The 22,584-nt window shown below is 43.1% G+C and overlaps 1 protein-coding gene and 1 pseudogene across 1 annotated transcript in view; both read right to left on the bottom strand.

Moving 5' to 3' along the window:
- Positions 1–9,920, bottom strand: part of LOC103257556 — a 50,834-nt pseudogene extending 40,914 nt beyond the window's left edge.
- Positions 9,921–20,535: 10,615 nt separating this feature from the next.
- The window catches only part of LOC103257555 (protein furry homolog), a 252,276-nt gene continuing 250,227 nt past the window's right edge, over positions 20,536–22,584 (bottom strand). The window contains exons 57-58 of the mRNA XM_021710998.1: positions 22,258–22,407; positions 20,536–20,679 (exon numbers count right to left, since the gene is read on the bottom strand). Coding sequence (XP_021566673.1) covers positions 20,536–20,679; positions 22,258–22,407 — 294 coding nt within the window. The remainder of the gene's footprint in view (positions 20,680–22,257; positions 22,408–22,584) is intronic.

Raw genomic sequence — 22,584 nt, 5'->3', positions numbered from 1 at the left:
CCACCTCCTTTCTAGAAAGCAAGGGCGATAGTTCTCTCTCCCTCTGCAAGCACCCAGCTTGTTCATAGCTGAGAGGACATTTTCAGTGGCCACAGGCTTTAAAGTGGAAATGGTCCAAGTGAAAATGGATCTATGTGGCTACCCATAAATACTGGTGACCTGAAAACACTGAGAAGGATGTGACTCCCTCCTGTGTCCCCAAGGATGTCAGTAAAAGTTAAATGCTGCTGAGCTATGAACAGGCCCACTAAAAAAACAAGAGATCCTAAAGACACGTTCAGTGAAACCTGGGTCCCACCATCCACAGAAGGGTAGGCAACAATGCTATCGGAATCTGTCATGCAACGAATAACAGAATGCATTGTTGATGAAGGGAACATCAAAGAACCGTATGGCAAACAAAAGGCATGATATGGGGAGCAGAAGGTCTGACAGACACCTTTTTGAATTGTGTTCCAAGAGCAAATGTACTGGCCCCACATGCTTTGGGGTAAATCCTGACAGAGGACTTAGGTTGACACAGTCATGGCCTGAGACAAGGAAGAGAGCAAGGATCGCTGACCTACCTCAGAGGTTCACACCCCCCAACCCCAGAGGCTGATTCCAAAGATATGTGCCTAGGATGCCTGGGTAGAGATGTGACACCTGCCAGCCTCCTCTAGACTTCAAGCTCTGAGGACAGTGAGGTCGGCTTGACACCTCAGTTGAAACTTTTTCATGTTCACCAGAAGCTACTCACGCATTTCCAAATGAAGCAAAGAGACATTTCCTCCCTCCATTGAAAACTGAGGATTCTCATACAGTTGGATGTCGTTAGGCTGGTCCAAATACAGGGAAGGAGTCAAATCACACTGGGTCTGTGGCACCAGGAAAGGTTGGTAAAAGTTCGCCTCTGCCACTTCTGTAGTGATCCTGTTGAGGGGGCAAGGGTGAAAGATCATTCAGAAAGAAAGAAGGGCCACCCGTACTAGCTGAATTAGGCGGGAGGCGTCAGGTGGTGTTTGGGGATGCCACAATGGGACATAATTCAACAACAACAGAGAGATTCCCCTTGTGGGGTGGACCAAGTGGAGATATATGGGCACGGTGTGTCAGAAGAGGCCACGCACTCTGTCAGCTCTGCAGATTACAAGCAGAAGATGTAGGAGAAAGGACATCTTGCGCGGCTACCCTCCTGACACACAGTATGTGGAGATGACTAAAAGAGGCAATGGTTTGCGATACAGTGTGGAAATTTGAATCCAATCCATCCTGTGACCTGTGATTTAGAAGCCTGGCATAGATGAAAATTGTGGCTGCTTTCCAGCCTCTTTTACTCTAGGCAGTCATGTGCTATGACTCTCGCTTCCCATTTGCTTCTCCTATTGTCAAAATCTGGCAAACATGTTGCAGAACAACAGGTCGAAAGCAAATAGGCATCACACCAGTTACTCTGCAAGAGAGAAGCAATATGTGCCGAAAACCTCGGGTCCTGTGAGTTCATTTGCGTCAAGCAACAGTAGCTGTTAGAAGGCAAGAATGAAGAAGAGGTGCAAACCTACACAGGACCCACAACAAAACCAGGAATCCTGGTGAACACGGAGAATTGGAGTGGGCCCAAAAAAGGAAGCAGACATTCAGCACCCTTCGTTTTCCCTGGATGTGGAGTCTCCAGGTGCTCTTACCTCCTAAGGGTGTACCTATTCCTCAGACTTACCAGGAGGAGGACACATCTGAGTATCTCAGATGCTCTGCATCAGGTAGGTTTCCTACAGGCAAATTCAGACCAGGGTTTGTCACGTGAGGCAGATCCCTCTCCAGACACCTCCCCGCCTCCATTGTCTGGTTCCAACACAGCAACATCAAAATCCCAGTGGGAGAACAGGAAAAACTTAAGGGTTGTCTTTCACAGAGTCAGAGATCATGGCTTGAGATGACCACCTTGGTTAACTTTGCTGTGCCAGGGGCCTAAATATCCCTCTTCACTAGGTTATGCTCCACCACCACATGCCATGAGTCTGGGCATGGATCCAATCTTTTTCCCCTTAGATCCTGGATCTGCAGTCCACATGCTTTCTCGAAGGAAAAGGACAATAGTTCCCTCTCCCTCTGCAAGCACCCAGCTTGTTCATAGCTGAGAGAACATTTTCAGCTGCCACAGGTTTTAGGGTGGAAATGGTCCAATGGGAGTGAAAATGGATCTCTGTGGCTGCCCAGGAATACTGGTGACCCGCAGCCACTGAGGGTGGCGCGGCTCCCTCCTGTGTAAACAAGCATATCGATAAAGCTACACACTGCTTAGCTATGAACAGGCCTACTCAGAAAACAGAGATCTTAAAGACACGTTCAGTGAAACCTGTTTCCCACCCTCCTTAGAGGGGTAGGCAACAAGTGACAGGCTTTTGGAAGGCAGAGAGTAACCAAATGCCGTGTTGTCCAAAGGAACACCGACAAACCACACGGAGAGAAAAGACATGAAATGTGGAGAAGATCTGACCACCTTTTGGGGTGGTGCTCCAAGAGTGAATGTACTGGTCCCACCTGCTTTGGGCCTAAATCCTGACAGTAGACTCAAGGTGATCCAATCATGGCCTAGGCCAAGGAAGAGAACAGGAATTGCTGACCTACCCCCATGTTCATGTTCACACCCACTCCCAGAGGCTGATTCCAGAGATATGTGCCTAGGATACCTGGGTAGAAGAGTTGACACCTGCCAGCCTCCTCTAGACTTCAGGCTCTAAGGACAATGAGGTCTGCCTGAGACCTCAGTGGAAGCTTCCTCATGTTCACCAGAAACTACTCACGCATTTCCAAGTGAAGCAAAGGGACATTTCCTCCCTCCATTGAAAACTGAGGACTCCCATACAGCTGGATGTCGTTAGGCTGGTCCAAATACAGGGAAGGAGTCAGATCACACTCGGTCTGTGGCATCAGGAAAGGCTGGTGAATGTTGACCACTGCCACTTCACTAGTGAACCTGTTGAGGTGGCAAGGGTGGAAGATCATTCAGAAAGAAAGAAGGACCACCAGGTACTAGCTGAATTAGACGGGAGGCATCAAGGGGTGGCTGTGGACTCAACAATGGGACAATATTCAACAACAGAGAGATCCTCTTGTGTGGGGGACCAATTGGGGATACATGGGAATGGTCTGTCAAGAGGCCACACGCTCAGTCAACTCTGCAGATTACAAGTGGAGGAGGAAGAAAAGAAGACATCCTGCGCAGCTACCCTCCTGACACACAGTATGTGGAGATGACTAAAAGAGCCAACGGCTTGCAGTACAGTCTTGAAATTTGAATCCAATCCATCCTGTGACCTATGATTTAGAGGCCTTGCATAGATGAAAAAGGCGGCTGTTTTCCAGTCTCTTCTTCTCATGTGGTCATGTGCTATGACTCTCTCTTCCCATTTGCTTCTCCTGCTGTCAAGATCCAGCAAACATGTTGCGGAACAACAGGTCAAAAGCAAATAGGCATCACACCAGTTTCTCTTCAAGAGAGAAGCAATGTGTGCCAAAAACCCTGGGTCCCGTGAGTTCATTTGCATCAAGCAACAGTAGCAGTTAGAATGCAAGAAGAGGTGAAAACCTACACAGGACCCACAACAAAATCAGGAAACCTGGTGAACACAGAGAATTAGGTTGGGCCCAAAAAATGAAACAGAGACATTCAGTAACACCCTTTGTTTTCCCTGGACGTGGAGATCTACGTGTTCCTACCCCTTAAGGAGTACCTCTGCCTCAAACTTACCAGGAGAAAGATGCTTTCGAGTGTCTCAGATTGTCTGCATCAGGCAGGATTCCTAAAAGTGAATTCAGACCACGGTTTGTCACATGAAGCAGATTCCTCTTCGGACACCTCCCCTCCACTGTCTGCTCCCCAAACAGCAACATCAAACTCCCAGTGGGAAAACAGGAAAAACTTAAAGGTTGTCTTCCAGAAAACGGGAGATAATGGCTTGAGACAACCGCCTTAGTTAGCTTGACTGAGCCAGGTTCCAAAATCTGCCTCTTCTGCTAGGTTATCCTCCTACCACCATGCGTCCTGAGACTGGACATGGATCTAGTGTTTTTCCCACAGATCCTGGGCTCTCAGTCCACCTGCTTTCTAGAAGGAAAAGGGAAATAGTTCCTTCTCTCTCTGCAACCACCCAGCTTGTTCATAACTGAGAGGATGTTTTCAGCTGCCACAGGCATAAGGGAGAAAATAGTAGAATCGGAGTGAAAATGGATCTCTGTGGCTACCCGGCAATACTGGTGACCCACAGCCACTGAAAGTGATGCAGCTCCCTCCTGTGTCCAGAAGCATGTCTACACACTGCTTAATTATAAACAGAGCTACTCACAAAACAGAGATCTTAAAGATACGTTCAGTAAAACCTGAGTCCCTTCTTCCATAGAGGAGTGGGCAACAATGCTAGGGACATTTGGCAGGCTGAGAATAACAGAACACCATTTTGACCAAGGGAACACCAACAAACTGTACAGCAGGAAAAGAACATGGGAGGTCTGACAGACATCTTTTGGGGTTGTGCTCCATGAGTGAATGTCAACCGGTCCCAACTACCTTGGGTCTAACATCCTGACGGTGGACTCAGGGTGACTCAGTCATGGCCTAAGACAAGGAAGAGAGCAGGGATCACTGACCTACCCCATGTTCATGGTCACACCCCCCCCTCAGATGCTGATTCAGAAGACATGTGCCTTTGATAGCTGGGTAGAGAAGTGACATCTGTCAGACTCCTCCAGACTTCAGACTCTGAGAATTGTGAGTTCTGTCTGAGACCTCATTTTAAGCTTTATCACCAGAGACTACTCACACATTTCCAAATGGAGCAAGCGGACTTTTCTTCCCTTTATTGAGAACTGAAAATTTCTATACAGCTGGATGCCATTAAGCTGGTCCGAATACAGGGAAGGAGTCAAATCACACTCAGTCTGTGGCACCAGGAAGGGCTGGCAAACATTCACCTCTGCCTGTTCTCTAGTGACCCTGCTGAGGTAGCAAGGATGAAATTTCAGTCACAAAGAATGAGGGATCACCAGGTACTCTCCGTATTAGTTGGGAGGTATCAGGGAGTGGTTGTGAACACAACAGTGGGACATTATTCAACAACAACAACAACAGAGAGATCCACTTGTGGGCAGCCACAGTGGGGATCTTGGGAAAGGTCTGTCAGAAGAGGCTACATGCCTAGTCAACTCTCCAGTTTACAACTGGAGGAAGAAGAAAGGACATCCTCTGCGACTACCCTCATGACACACAGTAGGTGGAGATGACTACACCAACCAAGGGTTTGCAGCACAGAAATCTGGATGCAATCCACCCCATGGCCTTTGCTTTAGAGGCCTTGCATAGATGACAAACGCAGCTGCTTTCCAGCCTCTTCTCCGTGCAGTCACGTGCTATGACTCTGTCTTCCCAGTTGCTTCTCCTGTTGTCAAAATCCAGCAAACATGTTGTTGAACAACAGGCCAAAAGCAAATAAGCATCACACGGGTTTCTCTGCAAGAGAGAAGCAATGTGTGCCAAAACCTAGGGTCCTGGAAGGTCACCTGTGTCAAGCAACTGTAGCAGTTTGAATGCAAGAGGGAAAAAGATGTACAATCCTACACAGACCCACAACAAAAACTAGAAACCAGGTGAACATGGAGAATTTGGAGTGGGACCCAAGGATGAAACAGAGACATTCAGCAACCTTCGTTTTCCCTGGATGTGGAGTCTCCAGGTGTCTCTACCTCCTAAGGGTGTACCTCTTCCTCAGACTTACCAGGAGAAGGATTCTTCTGTCTCACATGCTCTGGATCAGGTGGGTGTCCTACAAGCAAATTCAGACCAGGGTATGCCACATGAAACAGATCTCTCGCCAGTCACCTACTCTCCACTGTCTGCTCCCAACACAGGAACATCAAACTCCCAGTGGGAGAACAGGAAAAACTTAAAGATCATCTTCCAGAAAGCTGGAAATCATGGCTTGAGACAACCGCCTTGGTTAGCTTGGCTGAGCCAGGGGCCAAATTCTCTCACTTTTGCTAGGTTATCCTCCCACCACCACATATCTTGAGTCTGGACATAGATTCAATATTTTCCCCTACAGATCCTGGGCCTGCAGCCAACCTGCTTGCTAGAAGTTAAAGGGCAATAATTCCCTCTTCCTCGCAAGCATCCAACATTTTCATAGCCAAGAGGATGTTTTCAACTGCCACTACCAGGAGGGAGGAAATGGCCCAATCAGAGTGAACATGGATCTCTATGGCTACCCGGGAACACTGGTGACCCACAGCCACTGAGAGTGACGTGGTTCCTTCCTGTGTCCAGAAACATGTCCATAAGGCTACACATTACTTAGCTATGAAAGTAAGTAAAAGCTGGGTCCCACCCTTCACAGAAGGGTAGACAATGATGCTATGGTGTTTTGGAAGGCAGAGTATATCTAAACACCATGTTGGTCAAAGGGACAGCTGCAATAAACAGTATAGCTGGTTAAAGACATTAAATATTCAGCAGAATTTTGACCCATTCTATTGGTTTCTCTCTTCCTTCCAAAAATCATGTGAAGTCATATCATTAGCACAAACGTTCAGTGGAGATAAATATAACTGATAAAATTACCATCTGTGTAGATGTGGAGGTCTGAAGTGTCTCTTAAGCCTAGAGCTTTGTTTCATCAGGGTGCTGGCCAGCTTACCTGGGCTGAGTTGGTGGACCAGGAATCTTGCCAGTCTTTGCCCCTCAGCCAGTTTTTCCTTAGAGATCTGCTCTTGGGAGTCATCGTGGTCACAATGAGTGAGGAGGACCTTAAGACACTCCAACATGGAGAAGGAGGCCTCTCTCCCTTCCTGCAGCTTCTTCTTTAATGGTGTCATCTCCTTTGCCTGAGCTTTTATTAAAAATCGGTAGATCCTAAGGTGGATAGTAGAGAAAATTGTAGAGTGAAGAGGGATAGGTGATACGTTCTAAGTATGCAACACACATTTCTGTGAGAATGTTCAGAAAAGACCCTCCATGTAGAATTTTAGCAATTTTGCGAACTGCTTGTTGTAAATAGAAGAAAAATGTTTGATTCTAAGAAAATATCTTCCTCTCTACTACTAAGTGCTTCTGCAAGGATTCTCAATATTCTGTATATCTGTTCTGACTGAAAAGAAAAAAAAGCCTCTTTATTTTTCTAAATCTGTTTGTTTCGGGAGAATATCCATGTAAAAAATATATAAAGCACATTATGCAGTGTTTAGACACAAAATCACACACAGAAACTTGGCCAGTTACAGGGGGGTTAATTGGAAAGGTGAAAGAACAACAAAAGACTGAACACAAGATTTTTTGAAAGAAGGAAAGAATGAGAAGCCACACTCAGTCAGGAGGTGATTCTTATTAAGAGTAAATGTGCCAGCCCAGGCAACTGGTGAGTCCTCATCTCTACAATAAATCACAAAAACAACTAGCTGGGCATAGTGGCATGCAACTGTAGTTACAGCTACTTGGAAGACTGAGGCAGAAGGATCACGTAAGCCCACCAAGTCAAGGCTGCAGTAGCCATGTGCATGCCACTGCACTCCAGCCTGGGCAACAAGAGTGAGACTCCAACTTAAAAAAAAAAAAAGAGTAAATGTGCTGGTGATATTTTGAGGACACTAAGTGCTGCTTATGTTCATTTTTTGTAATTTGAATTTCACCTCAAGAATTACTCATTTTAAAAAGAGAAAACATGCCAGGAATGGTGAATTATGCCTGTAATTTCAGTGTTTTTGGAGGCTGATGTGGAAGGATCATTTGAGTCCAGGAGGACAAGACCAGTCTGGGAAACATAGAGGGACTCCCCTATTAAACTTTTTTTAATTAGCTAGGCTTGTTGGTGTAGCCTTAGCTTCCTGGGAGGCTGAGGAAGGAAGATGACTTTGAGTCTGCAGTGAGCTAAATTTGAGTCTGCAGTGAGCTAAATTAAGGCCCAGGAATTTGAGTCTGCAGTGAGCTAAATTAAGGCCACTGCACTCTAGTATGGGTGACAAAGTCAGACCCTGTCTCTCTCTCTCTCTCTCTCTCTCTCTCTCTCCATATATATATATATGTTTAAAATCAATAAAAGTAAAAAAGAGAAAACAGGGATCTAAGTAATAACCTCAGCCCATAATTTACTGTGACTTTTCTTCTTTAATTGTTTTAGGAATATCTAGGAGACACATGCCTCCCATGGAGATTCCTGCTCTTCTCTTGGCCCACATAAGCTCTTAGTTTCTCCAGCTGAGCTGGGCCCTTCAGAGATTCACACCTTCCCACCTGAACACATAAACTCCCTTACCTGAGCTCCTCAGTTCCTGTGGACTTCTGCACTTGCTCCCCATCCTGGAAATGCAGCTCCTCCCCCAGCACAGAAGCTGTAATTTCTCTGTACTCTTCACACTCTGAGAAGAGACAGACATGTCTGCCTAAGTGAAAGCTGGCCATGCTGCTGTGGTCACTGCCTACAGGAGAGGAGAAGGGCCTATCCCTGGAGAAAGGAACCCAAGTTCCAGCCTCCAGGCAGGCATTTCCACATCTTTATTTCCCAACCTGTCAACTACATGGCATCAAATACACCCCAGTTTAGAGACAAGGAAAGACAAACTCAAAGGCAGTTCAAGATAATTCTACTGTATTTGGCAGCATCAGAACTCACATCCCCTATAATCTGACTCTGAGTCATGGGCCACTTAACTCAATCTTGAAGCCTCTTATGGAAAACACTGTGCTGGCCATGAAGTCGTGATTTCCTGAACAGTTGGGAAGGCCCCTAGGTCTATCGGACTCATCGTTCCCTTGTACTGGCTATTTCAAGCACAAATAGCTAATGATTTTTAAAAATACTACTGGAATATAATCATGTAAAATTTAAGGCATAAAACCATAATGCCTCTAATGAAATATCCCCCAATGCTAATCAAGTTAGTGTTAAGTTAGAAATCGTGGAATGAGGAACTAATAAACAGTGTTTACTCTGCGACAAGAACTGTCCTAGGAGCTTTACAAAAAATGCATTCTGGAATTCATTGCAACAATTCAAATTGGTAGCTACTATTATAGGAGCATCTTAACAAGTAAGGAAATTGAGGCACAGAGAAGATAAGCAAATTGATTGGTCCCTGACTGACCCAAAGTCCCTGTTCTACACACAGCACCATGTCACCTCAACCAAGCCTTGGTTGCTGCCTTCTTTCTCTTTAGGAATAAGAGCCTGAGTCCTGGAAGCAGGACTTCCCTCTCACCAGGGTAGTCCCTGCTCTTGAGTGTCACTTATGGATATCACAGTTTCCCTAAGGAGAAGACTCTGCTTCAAGTTCCTTTAAAGCAGGTACTGCATACAAAACCACACTTCCCCTAGTGTAACCAGCACAGTGCTTTGCCTATTGGGCTTCAACAGAAGTGTGAGTTAAATGGAAGTGCATGAGTCCCAGACATTTACACCAACAGTCTAAAATTTATTTGTCTGCAGGATCATGCACAGTACAGAGATGATCTTCTTCAACATGGCTTAAGCCTGTCACTTAGAAAAACAGAAAAAAACTAGGAACCCATAAATGAGGTCTTAACTCTATTCCCTCCCTATATCCCACCCCCGCAAACTTGGAAAAGTTACTAAACACTTTGTGCCTCTATCTTTCATCCTCAGCGAAATATGGTTAAAATACATACTTCTATCTATTTAGGAATAGAGTCAGGATGAATTTATTTTGTTAAAGGGAAGAGAAGAACAAGCCTAAGGAATGTTTAATTTCTATGAGAGAAGATGGATGATCATTCGTCACTTTGTGATGGTGAATCTTTGAAATTTACTGTATGTCTGCAGCTGCTTGGCCAGGATGTAGGCAGTAGCCTGTGATTTAATAAGTTTCTCATTGAGGTCACGGTTCTGCTGCCTGATCTTCAACAGCTCAGAGTGGTGACCTATTTTCAAGATGTTCATTTCTCAGATCTGGAGAAAAGAAACCCAAACACACGATGAGTCAAAAGCAAGTGAGACAATTTGGTTTAATCAGGATTGGGGAGAACAACGACTATAATTCTTAATTCTTACCTTACTCTTGAGAAAGCCTTGACCAGTAGTTCAGAGTTACTAACTGCCAAGACGAGGTTCAAATTCCAGAGCTCACAGCCAAAGGCACTACGTGGAGCTAAGACTCTCACAGAGTGAGGCTCATACCCCAGTGTGCCAGGTTAACGGTCTACAGTGGCTAACAGATTTAGAAGGTAGGGATGTCACGGAATCTTCAGAGCCCCTGCTCTCTGATTGGCTAGGTCATGCTGATGCACAAGCTATACTGGTCTTTGAAAGTACACAAGGCCTACTGGTCTCCCTTGAACATCACCAACGATAGGTACCACTCCCTCACCAGCCATTTTCAGTATTTGAGTACTGAGGGACCATACCACAGACCTTTTCCCCGGTTCATCTAATATATGTCTCATTGTTCTTCCCTTTGTATAAAATCATTAAGGCAGAAATTGTTTCCCAGCAGATTTGATTTTATTAGTGGCTGTCAATTTACTCGTCTCTTCAAGTTAAAAAAGATCTTAAGGCTTTGCCACAGTGAAATATCTAACATCTAGATGGCTTTCACATTCTTCTCTGGGTCTTCTGTAGTTTTTCTGTGTCCACAAAACAGTACAGGACTAAAATCAGCGTATAAAACTAGTGAATAAATCATTCATTTTAAAAAATGTTTTTTGTCCATTGTTACTTTGGTTTCTGTTCCCTTTCTTGGCCAGCATGTTGGCTTTTCCTTCAACTTAAGACCTGTTTGACATCCCTATCTCCTAAGCAACTCCTCTATGTGTGGGTTGGATTCCTTTGAATGTCACTCAACACTACATTTCATATTGTCAGTTGTGGATGTCATTCTAGTCCCCAGAGCACTTTTCAAGTTACTAAGTGATAGAATCACTTATGTGTATCTCCTGAAAACATGTAGTTACCATCTATTTGGGGAAGTTTTATAAAACTTAAGCCATTTTGTGGTTTTCTGCTAGTTCCCCCATATGTTGGACAAAACAGACCACATGAGCAGTTTTATGAAATATCGTTTGATGGGTTTTTTGTTTTTTTTTTTGAGTGAGCCTACCCTATGGTGTGTACTCCACTGAGAGATTATGGCAAGGTCAAGGTCATGGGTCAGGGCGGTTGGTGATCCACAGTGTATGTGTGCAGAGAAGAGGAGGCTGAGGTACAGGGACACACAAGCAGGGGACAGTATGCCAAAACCCCTCATCGTATTCACAGCTTCCATTCCCACCCAGGTTTTGAGAGATTTGGAGACAGCCTTGTAGCCCAGGTCACTTCAGTTTAACTGCTGGACTTGCTGGAGTGGATGGTACCATGGGTGTGATTGTGGGATGCCAAGCATGCCTGTGTAAGTGAAGGAAGGAGGAGTGGCTCAGTCACATTTTAAATTGAGCCTCCCAGCAGCCCACGTCATCCTCAAACTACACTGTGAAAAGACACAGGCTTATGAGATGTATCAAAGGCTTTCAGGAAACCTCTTTTCTGGTGAGTGTGAGACCTGACATTGTGGCAGAAAGAAAACTTGGTCAAATCTCATTTAAAAAGGATAAACTAAAGATCCACAAATTTACATGTCTTATTTGAAGTCACACAGGGATGAGTTTTGAGCATTGCTATTACAAGTAGTCACAATCATTATTCAGCCATTGTTATTTATAATCCATAATTATTATTCATAATAATTATTATGCAATCATTCATGGAATGCATAAATTTCAGTAAATATTGAGAACCTTGAGCCAGAATTTTAGTCTCAGACCCCCTCTAAATTCTTACTTTATACTTCAAAGTTGCTTTACTCCTCCTGCCTTAGTTAATTAATCTATAATTTGAGAATAAAATACAAAATTAGAATTCTCACCTTCTTGGGGCTTCACCTGCTCCACCATCATCCTGTTCTTTGTGGATTCTTCTCATCCCCAAACCTGTTGACATTTTTTCTTCCACCTCCTCCCTCTGTGCTGGATTTTCAGGGTGTGGACTCAGCTCAGGCTCCTACAGGAGACACACAGAGTAAGGACCAGAGTCAGGTCTCAGCTGCACACCCAAGGCACATTGAACACACATCTAAGTCCCCCGTGGACTCAGAGAAAACTGAGTGGATAGTGACCTTGGAGAACTAGAATGATAACCTGACCTTCCTGATGTGGAAACTGAGATCCAGAAAGACCAAGACATTTTTCAAACTTCCCTCACCACTTGATGGCAGCAGAGTCACTGCACAAGCCTTGACCTCAGCTTCCCTGTCCAAAATACCCAACTCATCCTCCAGCAATTCAACTCTGAACTTCAGAGGACTATGAAGCAAGCAGAGATATTTTCATTGTGGAAACAAAAATATTAAAAGGGCCTTTACTTGGAAAATTGTTTTATCACCGCTCTATAGTACTATTATTTATGCTCAGTTTTCATTCATTTGATGAATAGATTTGGGCAACAAAGCATATAGGTATTAAGTAGTACTTACCACAATACTGCTTTTCCAGTCTGAGATTTTTGCTCCTCCATTCTCTTTTGGACATTGTTCTGTGCTGAAATTGCTGGAGAAGCTCAGCTCTCATATGGGTCTTTTCTTTATGATGATCACTGTCATGTTCTTCCTCCTTTGAAGAAAAGCAGAGAGCCTAGCCACTTCATTCCAGGCTTCTGAGTCTCTGTAGTCCTAGGTTTTCTCCTAAGCCAGCCAGGTGAGTTGAAACAAATCATGATTGATAAAGGTCAGATCAGTAAAGAGAGTCCCAGAAGAGTACAAGATCAGGAGGACAGACCTCAAGGAGGTAGACAAAACCAGGACGTGGTTAATATCCAATCAATTCTGGTGGGGAGGATGTTCCAAGCAGTTAAGAGGAGGATGGGGCTATGAAAAGGAAGAGGAAGAACTAAAGGATTGTGAGGAAAACATATCATAATGATTTCAATAGAGACGAAAACAAATGTGGAGCCAATAGCCCACGTGCAAAGCACCATGTCACAGACAATCAGTCCCAGGATTTGGATCCTAATCAAGAAACTCCAGCGGAACTGTGCCCAGGTGAATTTCAAACCTGTTTTGGATCACTGACTTCTTTATTCCTTTATTATTTCTCTCTTTTGGAACTATAATTTTGTCTTATGTCTGTTCCGCCATTGCCTGTTGGGGACTGGTACGTTGTTTGTGTCACAGGCTGACAGAGGGAAAAGGAATCGTGTCAAGGATCTATACCTCATGGACACCTTCAGAAGCCTCAGGCGCACCTGGCGTATGTTATTTAAAAGAGATTTTAAGCTTTAGATCAGATATGATACACATGACTTATTTCACTTTAAACTAATGCTCTAATGGAGTGAAATTGGGAACATCAGGGGAGGAGATGTATGTATTTTGCATTCTGGAGAGATGTGAATGTCTGGGGACTAGAGGTTGACCTGTGGTAAGCAGGATTTCTAAAATGGTCTTCAAGTAAGTCCCACCCTTGTCCCTGGAACCCATTGAAGTGTTGAACTATCATGACTGTGATTAAGTTGTTTTATGGCAGTTCAATGACTTTAAGATGGTGAAGTTGCCTGAGTGGCCGCCCCAATCACATCACCCCAGCTTTTTCTGGATGTTAGGAGAAGATGAAGTAGAAAGGGCGGGAACTTGAGAAAGACTCCATGTGCTGTTGGTGACTGGAAAATGGAAAAGACCAGGTGCCAAAGAAGACAGGGAGCCTCTGGAGTCAGAGTGTCTTCTGGCGGACAGCCAGCAAAGAAAAAGGCACTTCAGTCCCACAAGCATAAGGGAATAAATTCTGCCAATATATGTAGTGAACGTGGAAGAATAACCTTTCTGATGAAATACAGCCAGCCCACACCTGAATTTCACCTTCTGAGACCCTGATCAGAGAATCCAGCTACTTCATTCCAGGTTTCTGTGGTTTCAAATCATAGGTTAATTTGTTAATATGCAGCAGTAGAAACTAGTACAGGTGCCTATCTCTACTCTTGACATTTTATTTTCAGATAATGCATGCTAATCCCAGTGAGACCAAATAAAGAAGCTAAAAAACCACAGTAAAAATCTCATGCTCCCCATGTGAAGGTTCTGGAGCCCTTGCCACCTGAAGAAGATATTGAGGAACATGTCAGGCATGTGTTGCCAATCACAATATTGAAGGAACAAAAAGGATGCAATACTTAACTCCACATAACATTACCTGCAAATCATCATCTGTTTCTATTTCTTATAACAGATTTTTTTGGTTTTTGTTTTGTTTTGTTTTTGCTCCTTCACTTGGACTCACCAGAGAAGGTTTGATAGCAAGTATCAGTTACCAGCATAGATGAGCCAATTCAAAGACTATAATGAACAGTCACTTTTATTATGTTCCTCGAGAATGCAATCTCTTCTGTAATTATCACAAATATAGGACAAAGTTCTATTATATGATGTTCCAATCTAATAAGGATTTAAATTCATGATGTCTGTTAGCCAAATTTTTCTTTTGTTCAGCCCCAGCCAGGGTAACCAGGGATTAGAAATCACCACAAAGAGGCTCTAGAGAAAATGGGAACAAATTCCAAAACAGGACTCTGGTGATAGTTGCACAATTCTAAAAATCTATTTACATGATTGAATTGTACATTTACAATTGGTGACTTTTATTATAAGTCAGTTTTAAGAGACAATTTTAGGTTTCTACTCTAATATGTAAAGAGCTGTCATCACTTGTCTTCGAAATAAGAGCCTAACAAACTGAAAATCAGTGACTCTTCTTAAATGAACCAGAGAATTGAAGTCATGAGCAAACTGCCACCCTAAAAATTAGAAAGACAGAATAACACAGGGAATCACCTATAGCTTACCAGATACAGAAGCTGCTGCAGTCAGCAACTAGTAGGAATAATTACCTCTAACTGACAAATTACTAGAATTTCAGGGTAACCTTGCTGGGGTCTTAAAAACTGTTTGGAGCCAGCACTTAGTGGGGATCTCATGCCTGTGCAAGTTTTACACCAGGAACCCAACAAGGTTCTCATGGTGAAGATCAAAAAATTTCCCAGAGGATTAACACACTACCAACCTCAGGACTCACTCTCATGTCACAGTAACCACACAGTGTAGAAATGGTGAAAAAGGAAAAGGAACACACACAAATGGATCAATGGAAAAGAACACAGAGCCAAGAAACAGACCACATATAACCTTTTGTAAAGATACAAAAACAATTAAACAGGGAAAAGATACTCTTGTCAACAAATGGTGCTAGAACAACTGGACATCCATAAGCAAAAAATAAATAAATCTAGGCATAGATCTTACGGCTTTCACCAAATGGATCACATACCCATATATCAGGTACAAAAAACATAAGACTGCTAGAAGATAGCATATGAGGAAATGTAAGTGACCTGGGTTTCATAATGACTTCTTAGATATAAAACCAAAAGCACAATCCACAAAAGAAAAAAAAATGGTAAGTTGAACTTCATTAAAAATAAAAACTCCTCTGTGAAAGTCACTGTTAAGAGAATGAAAAGCATGAGACAGACTGGGAGAAAGTATTGGCAAAATACAGATCTAAAGAAGGAATGCTGTCCAAAATATCCAAAGGGTCTTAAAACTCAATAAGAAGAAAGCACAAAACCCAATTAAACAATAGGCAAAAGATCTGGACATCTCACCAGAAAAGATATACAGATGGAAAATAAGCATTAAAAGTTCCTCAAATCACTTGTCATTAGGAAGCTGGGTACTGAAACAACAATGAGATGCCATTACACTCATATTAGATTGGGTAAAGTGCAAAAATGACAATACTAAATTCTGTTAAACATGTACAGCAACAGAAGCACTCTCATTGCTGGCAAAAATGCAAAATGGTATAGTCTCTTTGGAAAACCCTTTTGGTAGATTTTTTTTCTTTGTTTCTTTCTTTTAGTGTGCAACATAGTCAAACCATATACTCCAGCAATGGCAGTTTCAGATGCTTTTCCAAATGACAAGAAAAAGTATGTTTACTCAAAATATTAAGCACAAGGATTTACAGTAGCTTTACTCCTAACTGTCAAAAACTGGAAGTAACCAAGATATACTTCACTAAGAGAATGGATAAACAAATTGAAATTTACATGCAATTGAATGTGTTTCAGTGATAAAAAAGAAATTAACTATCAAGCCATAAAAAGGCATGGAGAAACTTTAAATATATAACACTAGGAAGAAGTGAGTCTGAAACTCTATATACTTTAAGATTCCAACTTCAGGACATTCTGGGAAAGTCTAAACTATAGTGACAGTAAAAGGATCAGAGGTTGCCAAGGGTGGAGGAGGGGAAAAGGAATGAACTGGTGAAGCACAAGGGATTTTTTTCAGCAGTGAAACTATTCTGTATGACACTATATTGGGGATTCATGATATTAGGGATTTGTCAAATCCAATAAAACTGTAAAACTCAAAGAATGAATCCCAACATAAACTATGGACTGTTGGGAGCCAGCCTTGGAGGCCCGCCTGATTGACAAAGTCCAGGTGTGCTGAGGACCCCGGCCGCAAAGCGAGTCCGGGCAGCTGAGGCCATTTGTCTTCTGTCTTTGCCGTTGGTACGGCTGAAGAAATTCTGTGCAGTCGTGGAAGAAGAAAATGGCATGTTTATGCGAAGTACTCACAGCTAACCTGAGAATGTCATGGTTCATTTTTCCATTTTCCCACTATGCCACTTGGCCTTTTCTAACATATGCAAGGGTTAAACTCTGAAGCACATCAAGAATGCTTTCTTTCACTTGGTTATAGGTTACTAGATATTGCTTAAGTAATAAATGATATAAGTATATTCACTCATTTGATTTAGAATTATGTAGTTTAGTGTGTAGACATAAGGTTTTTTAGAAGTACAAGTTTATAGTAAGTCCATTATGAATTCATTATAAGTTCTAACTCTTATCTCGGAGTTATGTAGGTGATTTATAACACTGTTTTCACTGATTTAGGATAAAGATTAATCGTTAAGGTTTTTACTTAATTCAATAGTTAAGACTCTAAGTTAACATTTAAAGAGTGGGTTTTCACTGAACTCATAATATACTAATCAGACACTTTTATGATAACTTAGCTAAAGACAGAAAGCAACCTTGGGGGCCTGGGGAACATTACTAAAAGCTTCTTTTGAGTTTTCTTTAGAAACAAGCACTGCAGGATAAGAGAAAAGTAACGAAGACACCTGGACAAGAAAGGCGATTACAGAACTCTGAAGGTCATAAAGCCCCAGAAGGAAAACTACTGCTACATGAAGAACTTTACACTTGGACACTTTCTGGAGACAGTTCAAGGACTGTAATTCGGGACTTTGGACTAAAACTATCATCTTTGGCCTTATGAATAAGACTCATTGCCTGAATGTTTATAGGGTTCTTGGCTTGTTTGTTGCTAAGACCACTAGATGGTGGTAACCTGTAGAGGATATGTACGTGAAGGAATTTTCTTTGTCTTGCCCCTTTACAAATAGTATAAAAGCTTTCCCTTAGCTAACATTAAATTGTCATCTGTTCAGGAAGCAGGTGTCCGAGTATAATGTTTTCGTCTTTCGCCTATCCATCTCTCCTTCAGGAAGTCTCACAACCTTGTGGGGCTGGACCCCCGCAATGCCATCCTGGGGAATGGTTTTACCACACCATTTCTAATTTATATATACATGAAAATGAACACATATATGGGTAGAAGCCATCCACATGATATGATGGAGGTTAGAAGACAGGACCAGCACATCCTCACAGGCTGGGGGATTCTGGTCAACATGGCCTGTTTCGGGGCAGGGGGACACTATGGAGCATGTCTCTTTCATGATAAGAAAGGCTATTATCGTAATAGCTCAGCTATTTAGAGATTCTGCCAGTCTTAAGCATCTGGTATGGGAACTAACACCAATTGAAATGGAACCTTTGAGCATAAAACAATGAGTATTAAAGACTTGAAATGCATACCTAATATCAAAGCTCACGTGTTTCACCAACCAGAGTGAAAAGATGACTGACATCTGAGAAGCTAGAAAACAATGATAGATGATAAAGAGCCCCAGAAATAGAAGACAAAGGATAGTCATGGTGGAATGTCAGAACTCTTACCCTTCACGAGAAGATCTATAACAGCAATGACAATAAACAAATCAAAACCCACTGAGCATCTTCTACCTATGTGGGGCAGTTTGTAGATACTATTTCTATTATCAGGGCAATATTTTGTTGTGGTGGTAAATAGCATGGGTCCGTGAATCTCACAGATCTGGGTTTCAATCCTATTCTTCCAGCTCCCAGCTAATGAGGGCAAGAATAGCGACCCCTTGGGTAGTTGTGAGCATTACATTATTTGATTCTCAAGAGATTTAAGTCATTAGCCGGGTGTGGTAGCGCGTGCCTGTAGTTCCAGCGATTTGGAAGGCCGAGGCGGAAGGATCGCCGGAGCCCAGCACTACAGTCTGGGTGACAGAGTGAGACTTCAACTCAAAAAAAAAAAAAAAAGAGATTTAAGTCTTAGCAAGTTGTTGTACACATAAAAAAGGACTCAAGAATATCTACCATTATAACTGTTATATCCTTACAGAAAGCCTGCAAATTAGGTATCATTACACAAGAATACAGAAGATGCCTTTGCGATGAGAAAATGCAAATAACTTATCCAAGGTCATTGGACCTTAAGTAACTGAGATGTGATTTGAACCCAAGTCCATCATCAAAATCTATGCCCTATGTAGGCTGTATATAGGGCTCACATCTGTAATCCTAGTCCTTTGGGAGGCCAACGCGGGAGGATTGCTTGAGCCCAGGAGTTTGAGACTAGCCTAGGCAAGAGGGTGAGACCCCACCTCTACCAAAAATAAATAAGTAAAAAGGAAAAACAAAATCTATGCCCTTTCTATAGTGTCTGGTATATTATAGGAAGTGTTCAGTGATGTCCGGTGGGGTGTAGCGCAAAACCTGTGGGCCCTTTGACTTGACCCTGAAATGATTTTCAGAATGTCTTAAAGAAGAGGGGAAAGAGAGAGAGACATGTCAGAGCTGGCGTGGGCAAGAGAAAAACCTGCTTTTCGCTTTGCACAAAAGACCTGATCAGCCGGGCTCGGTGGCTCAGCCTGTAATCCCACGCCTTTGGGAGGCTGAGGTGAGTGGATTGCCTGAGCCCGCGAGTTCGAGACCCGCCTGGGCAGCGAGACCTCATCTCTACAATAAATCAAAAAATCAGCTGGGCATGGTAGCGCATGCCTGTAATTCCGGCTACTTGGAAGGCTGAGGCGGAAGGATCGCCAGAGCCCAGCAGGTCGAGGCTGCGGTGGCCGGAAGCGGCCACTGCACTCCAGTCTGGGTGACCGAGTGAGACTTTCACTCAAAAAAAAAAAAAAAAAAAAAAAGACCTGATCTACCCATTTAGTGATTAATATGTTCATGAGTGAGCGGGAATATCTGCTCTGAGAAATTACCAGGTCTCCTCCTCTGATGGTAAGGGGATAGGGTGACCTGGGGTTTCATATTGAATCCATATTCTAGCACACGGTGGTTCTGCCTGCCACCAGGATATCTGGAAGGTTTTTTTTTTCTTTTTTTACAAAAACTAGACACTGTCTACAAGAAATTTATCTGCCTCACCTGTACTACCTCCCCTGCCTCACTCAATAGATAGTATGCACAAATATTCTTATGATTGAACCACTGAGTGGAATTCTCTGGGCCTCCAACTGTGCATTTATCAGGAAACATGTGACTGACACGGATGATTTCTAGATTACTTCTGTCTCTTATGATTGAAATCTATGATGAAAAAAAAAAAGCCAAAAAGAGCCAGAGGGAGGGCAAGAGACACCATGGGGACTGGAAGAAACACCATCCAAGAAAGGATAAGAGGAGGACAGAGGTGAGGCCCACCCCAAATAGTTCTGGGTGAGACTAACACTGGAAGGAAGTAATCAACAATCTCCAATCTCAGAAAAGAAAAGGTGTAACACTGATAAAGTGACATATCAGGGAGGTGCCCCCCCCGTCAATTTCTTGGTGGGGACATTATGAGGCTAAAAGTGAAAACTGAAAAATGTCTGTTTTGTAGATACCATTTTTAATATAATCAACATTATATACAGTTCTACCACCATTAAGCTGGAATTGTAATCCCTAACAGATGAAAAAAGATGAAGTCTGCCGCCTTCTACTCCCTTAAGAGCCTACCTCACATTAATCACAACACTTCCCAAGAACTCAAAGTGGGTGGGTTCATTCAGTCTATTTTTTTTTTTTGAGTGGGAGTCTGTCACCCAGGCTGGAGTGCAATGGCACACTCATAGCCATCACAGCCTTGACCTGCCGTGCTCAGGTGATCCTTCTGCCTCAGCCTTCCAAGTAGCAGGAACCACAGGCATGCACCACCATGCTCAGCTAATTTTTAAAATTTATTTTAGAGATGAGGTCTCAACAAGTTGCCTGGGCTAGTCACGAAACTCTGGGTTCAGGCAATCCTCTCACCTCAGCCTCCCACAGTGCTGGAATTACAGGCATGAGCCACCACACCCAGCTGGGTTCACTAAGTTTTAACTGAATGCACATGCACAGAAACACAAAAACTTACTGAGAGAGTGGCCTCTTTTCTATTGTTGTAGGTATCCAGATACTCTTGTAGTTCTAGAACACTAAACTTGAGCTTGTCCAAAAGTCCACAAGAGAGGAGCTAAAGACAGGAAAATAATTTGTATTAAAACAACTATAGAGATACCAACACAAAGATGGGGCCACACAGATAGAAAGAGAAATATATTTAGAAGTACTATAGTGGGGATACAGGGCCATCCATATTAGTAAGCTGTGAAATCTGGAGTCTTGCTATACTATCAGCTGCAATTGCAACCGAATCCTAGCTTGCTTATTCAAGCATCCTATGAAAATATGTATTTTTCCCATATCAGGAAAGGCAGATAAGCCTTACCAAGCATTCCATAGAGGCCCATGTTAAGATCCAATACCCATTCTTTGCATGACTTCTACCATCATCATTCAATAATACTCCAAGGAGTGAGAAGACAGACCTTCAAAGAGACTTTTTTTTTTTAACTTAAAAATTTTTTTTAAGCCGGGCTCGGTGGCTCAGCCTGTAATCCCGCACCTTTGGGAGCCTGAGTAGAGTGGATTGCCTGAGCCTGCGGGTTCAAGACCCGCCTGTGCAGGCGAGACCTCATCTCTACAATAAATCAAAAAATTAGCTGAGTGTGGTAGCGAGTGCCTGTAATTTCGGCTACTCGGAAGGCTGAGGCGGAAGGTTCGCCGGAGCCCAGCAGGTCGAGGCTGCAGTGGCCGGGAGTGGCCACTGCACTCCAGTCTGGGCGACAAAGTGAGATTCCAACTCAAAAAAAAAAAAAAAAAAAATTTTTTTTAGAGACAAGGTCTCACTGTGTTGTCCAGGCTCATCTCGAACTCCGGGACTCAAGCGATCTTCCTACCTCAGCCTTCCAAATGCTAGGATTACAGGCAGGAGCCGCCATGCCCGGCTCAAAGAGACTTTCAGACTAATTTTGTATTTAATGGATACCTTAAACCATTTAAGGCAGAATGATTTCTTATATCATATTGCTTTTTGTAAGACAGCCAACCACTAGCCAGGTTCTTGGAAAGACTTCAGTGTCTTTTAAAATCAAAGCAAATCCTCACTGGTTCTAAACCTCGATCATTACTGAACATATATGGTGTTTTTGCAATATGTCGGGGGGGGTGTTAAAAAAAAAATCACACAGTCCCTGCTCTCCAAGAGGTTCAGTCTTGCAGGGTTCGAGTTACGTTCATAAAGCCATGACTCAGTCAGCCAGAAACTGTTCTAATTATCCTTTAAACTCATTATTTACAGATTGGGCTAGGTGAATCCAGAGGGCAAGGGTTTGAGACTTGGGATTGGGGAGAATGATGATGTTTCTTCCGAAGAGCCAAGCTGGCATTGTGGGGGACTGGCGGGGGGTTATCCGAGCACATATGCACAGCTGTCAAAGTCAGAGTGCCAATGACACGAAGGACAGAGGCAGATGTGGACTTTCCTCCTGATTCTCTGAAATCAAGAGGGCACTTGGAATTTGTCTTTGCCGGGGCATACATGCAGTAATGACTCTGTAGACCTAGAGGCCTTTGGGGGTCACCTCACAGCACAATTACTGTTGTGTGCTGCACATAGTAATGCAGGTATTTTTAAAACAAACGACAACACAAACACATTACCCTGAATTCCACACTGTAAGTTGGGCACACTCAGGACTGGGGTACTCACTGTCTCAGCATCCACGAAAAGTGTAGGGCATTCGGAACAGGAGGTGAGCATCTGGGAAGAGCTGACAAATTTGGATCCGATTCCCCGGAGGTTATCTCCCAGATAACTGGCTGCATCACAGGTTAGGAAGCAGAATCTTTTCTGAATATTCTGTAAGGCAGAATAGTGACCATTTATAAAGGTCAAATTTAACCTGTACTAGAAAACTATTCTATGTACTAGAAAAAACAATTTTTTAAAGGGTTTTTTTTTTTGAGTTGGAGTCTCACTCTGTCACCCAGACTGGAGTGCAGTGGCTGCTCCCGGTCACTGCAGCCTCGACCTGCT

Source organism: Carlito syrichta, unplaced genomic scaffold, assembly GCF_000164805.1.
Source record: "Carlito syrichta isolate Samal-C Ts95f unplaced genomic scaffold, Tarsius_syrichta-2.0.1 Scaffold301792, whole genome shotgun sequence".
NCBI classification, from domain to species: Eukaryota; Metazoa; Chordata; class Mammalia; order Primates; family Tarsiidae; genus Carlito; species Carlito syrichta.
This window is presented reverse-complemented; position numbering and strand designations above follow the sequence as displayed.